General features: G+C 60.3%; 1 protein-coding gene across 1 annotated transcript in view; it reads right to left on the reverse strand.

Annotated features, from left to right (window-relative positions):
* Positions 1-3,873, reverse strand: part of LOC104520557 (LARGE xylosyl- and glucuronyltransferase 2) — a 5,928-nt gene that overhangs the window by 1,556 nt on the left and 499 nt on the right. The window contains exons 3-11 of the mRNA XM_010162277.2: positions 3,693-3,873; positions 3,215-3,297; positions 2,251-2,374; positions 1,619-1,790; positions 1,343-1,447; positions 1,020-1,132; positions 779-904; positions 480-635; positions 202-365 (exon numbers count right to left, since the gene is read on the reverse strand). The exon at positions 3,693-3,873 is cut by the window's right edge and continues 32 nt beyond it. Coding sequence (XP_010160579.1) covers positions 202-365; positions 480-635; positions 779-904; positions 1,020-1,132; positions 1,343-1,447; positions 1,619-1,790; positions 2,251-2,374; positions 3,215-3,297; positions 3,693-3,873 — 1,224 coding nt within the window. The remainder of the gene's footprint in view (positions 1-201; positions 366-479; positions 636-778; positions 905-1,019; positions 1,133-1,342; positions 1,448-1,618; positions 1,791-2,250; positions 2,375-3,214; positions 3,298-3,692) is intronic.

Consider the following 3,873-nt stretch of genomic DNA (forward strand, 5'->3'; position numbering starts at 1 on the left):
TGCCAGCCAGCAAGCCATGTGCCAGCTGAACCCAGTGGGGAGCGGGAGGAATTGCTGCTCCCAGCTTGGGGTGTTGCTCCTCACTGCAAGGCGCTGGTGTGAAGGTGAGGAACCTGTGTTTTGAGATCTCTGGTAGCTCCCAAGTTGTGGAGCCACCCCAGAGGAGTGGAAGCAGGATCCAACCTCCCACCAGCCAAGTACCTGTCCATGGAGAGCTGGGCCACGAGGGTGACATCGGTGGGGTTGGGAAGGGCCAGGAACTCATACTGCAGGAAGAAGAGGTGGACGCGGTGCTGCGTCAGGTGCTGCCGGCGGAAATCGGAGCAGGGATCGTCCTCGTCCAACTCCTCCAGCGCCTGCTGCAGCTGCAACACCATGAAGGTGAGGGACAGCCAGAGCCCCATGAGGAGCTGGGGCGGCTGCGTGGGGTCTCCACCCACCCCTCGTGGGGTTGGGGGCAGAGTCACAATCATCCTCACCTGGTTGCTGGGTGGGCTGGGGAGACTGGCACAGCCAAAGAGCTCCCGGCGCAGCAGGTTCCCGTCGTACTCCAGGAAGGTCAGGTAGAGGTTGCGGAAGAACTCCACGTGCTTGTTCTTCACCCGCAGCTTCTTGGGCGAGTTCCAGTGGATCACCTGAGAGCAGTGGTGTGTCACCTCGTGGAGGAGAAGTCACCAGCACCCAGCACTTCCCAAGCTGCTGGTCCCCATGCTGACTCCCCTGGACCTCCAGCACATGTGCTGTCCTTCAGGCCCTCTCCAGTCTCAAACCCACCCACCTTGAGATCCGAGACCTCGGTGTAGCACTGCTCTGAGCGGGTGTGATCAGAGAGCTGCACATTCCAGAAGCAGGGGAGCCGGTACACCAGGGCTGGGTTCTGCTTGATCACCGCGTTAAAGATGTCCTAGGAGAGAAAAAGTCGAGCGCATGGGAGGATGAGGAAGACAGCACGGCCCCCTCGTGCCAGCAGTGCTATGGGAACGCAGCAGGGCTGGCCAGCCTGGAGGAGGGACCATTACCTGATCAGCCAGTGAGGTGGAGAGCATGCTCATGAGCTCCCGCTCCGCCGTCAGCCGCCACATCTGCTCCCAGCCCAGGCGACGCAGGCGGTCGAGCAGGAGCAGGATGACCCCTGGGTGCCGGGGAGGAGGGTGCTGGGTCAGCGAGGGAGCACCCAGCCATTACAGGCAGCCTTTGGCCACTGGGACATGCTGCTTCTCTCTGCACCCACCCACACAACCCTGGGATGCTCTAGCAGCCCCCTCGTGCCCACCAGACTGTCCTGCTTCACCTCAGCCTTCCTCAGCTGGAGGCACCACCAGGCTGCAGGACCCACACTCACCCGTGTTGAAGCCACGTCCCAGGGCTGGCCATGGTTTGTGGTTTTTCCACAGGTTGCCCAAATACCAGTCGCTTTGGTTCTCCACCAGCCCAATCACCTGTTTGTCTGAGGAAACAGAGGGTCATGGATGCAGCCCATCATGCTGTAGGGGGTTCAAAGGGGGTTCCAACCAAACCCACCACGCTGGTGCTGTGGCAGATGGGGACTGCAACCCTGAACCCAGCACCCAGGGCCCTGCCAGGGCACCAGCAGGTCCCAGCACCACCCTGTCCTCACCAGAAAACTTCCCAAAGACAGCCCAGAGCTCAGCAATGTCGGTGGCGAAGGTGATGTCAGTGTCCAAGACGATGACCTTGGAGAGGTTGGAGGGCAGTGCCTTGGTAAGCGTCAGCTTCATCAGCCCGTAGATGCCGGAGTAGTGCTTGTTGGGGATCCACGACACCTCCGGCTGCAAGGTGACACAGTCTCAGGGCTGGGCACAGCCATGTCCTTCCCCTGCCTGGGCAGGACGGCTGTGTGGGCCTGGTACACCGTGCAGAGGGATCCACCAGAGCTGTGGAGCCAGCTGAGCCTGGAGCTTCTCCTCCAGCTACACCACCAGCACCCACAAACCTCCATCCCCGGGCCCTTCAGGTGCTCGCTGGCTGCCTCTCCTTCTCCTTTCCTCTCACCCACCAGAACCCCCACCTGAACCCCAGTGTCTCAGTGCTCTGTGGGGGCCCCAATGCTACCCCAAAGGGCTTCCCCACCCCTCCAGCACCACCCTCTTCTCAGCTGGACCAGCAACAAGTCCAGAAAGGGGAAGAGGTGAGTGAGGGACCAGCAAGAAAAGAGTTAAACCCGCTCCTGCTCCCCTTGGCCCTCCGAGGACTGGGTTGGGACAGAGCAAAGAGGGGACAAGTGCTTGCCTTCAAGTCATCGGCGTTGTAGAAGCTTACGTGGACGGAGGGCACCATCCAGGACTGGAATAGGGTCTGGAGGATCTGGTGGGCCACCGAGTCGGTGATGAAGTGAAAGTGGAGGGGGTTTTTCCTGCCAAGGGCAAGCGCAGCAGCACTCAGCACCACAGCAGGAGGAAAAGGACATGGTCCCCATCCCTCCCACCCTGCCAGGGGACAGACATCATCTGAGGGGCAGATGGAGAAAAATCAGCCATCTAGGGGAAGCAAATGCCCCTTCAACCCTCTAAGCAGAATGGGTAGAACAGGCCCCAGAGCCCCTCTCCCACAGCACTGACCCCCCTGCAGCAGCTCATCTGGGAACCCCAAACCAGCGGGTCTCTGGCACAGCACCTCCCCATTACAGAATCACAGAATTGCTTGGACTGGAAAAGACCTTTAAGATCATCAAGTCCAATCATTAACCTCACACTGACAAGTCCCCAACTAACCCACGTCCCTCAGCACTTTGTCTACAGGACTCTTCAGTCCCTCCAGGGATGGGGACTCCACCACTGCCCTGGGCAACCCCTTCCAATGCCTCAGAACCCTTTCAGCAAAGAAATTCTTCCTCACATCCCATCTCAACTGCCCTTGGTGCAACTTGAGCCCATTTCCTCTTGTCCTGTCACTTGTTCCTTGGTTGAACAGACCCACCCCCACCTCTCTACACCCTCCTTTCAGGGAGTTGGAGACAGTGATAAGGTCTCCCTTCAGCCTCCTTTTCTCCAGGCTCAACAACCCCAGTTCCCTCAGTTGCTCCTCATCACACTTGTGCTCCAGACCCTTCCCCAGCTCTGTTGCCCTTCTCTGGACACGCTCCAGCATCTCCATGTCCTTCTTGGAGTGAGGGGCCCCAAACTCAACCCAGCACTCAAGGTGTGGCCTCACCAGTGCCCAGCACAAGGGTAAGAGAACTTCCCTTGGTCCTTACCTATGGAAGAGGATGGATTTCACCAGGGTGACCACATCCCGGCTCGCATTGTGCCCGGCGCACACAATCGCAACGTGCAGGAGCTGCCCAGAGACAAACAGCACCTTGTTGAGACTGGACACCCCCAGCTCACAGGGGTCTGTCAGCTCCTGCCTGGGGCTGTGCTATGGGGAGAGACCCCATAACCCAGCCCTTCCCCTGGGGAAGGAACCCCAGCAGTGGGAGTCCCCTAGCTCAGAAGTGGGGACCACGAGTCTGGCTGCCACTCCTCCTGTCCGGCCTCCTTCTCTGGAGAAGCAAGCCACCCTCACCCACTGCCTGTAGACCGCTGAGCACCATGGAGAGCCAGGATGAGGCCTCAGAGCCTATGCCGGAGCACAGGGTGAGCAGTGCCAGGCGGGTTGCACGTACATCCGTGCTCAACCTCCCATCCAACATCCCCTACCCACCATACCACCGCGCCGGTGCCACCACCCACCTCACACTTGTGCACCATCCGCTGCTTGGGACAGGCGGTGCGGTTGCTCCTCTGGCCCCTGGGAGGGTCCCCATCCTCAGCAGAGGTCCCCCACTGTGGGCTGCCATCGCTGCCCTCCACCTGGCCGAGCTGCAGACGGAGCTGCTGGTTCTCCTCCTCCACCCTGCGCACCCGCGAGGCC

The sequence above is a fragment of the Antrostomus carolinensis genome, unplaced genomic scaffold, assembly GCF_000700745.2.
Source record: "Antrostomus carolinensis isolate BGI_N321 unplaced genomic scaffold, ASM70074v2 scaffold35510, whole genome shotgun sequence".
In the NCBI taxonomy this organism is placed as follows: Eukaryota; Metazoa; Chordata; class Aves; order Caprimulgiformes; family Caprimulgidae; genus Antrostomus; species Antrostomus carolinensis.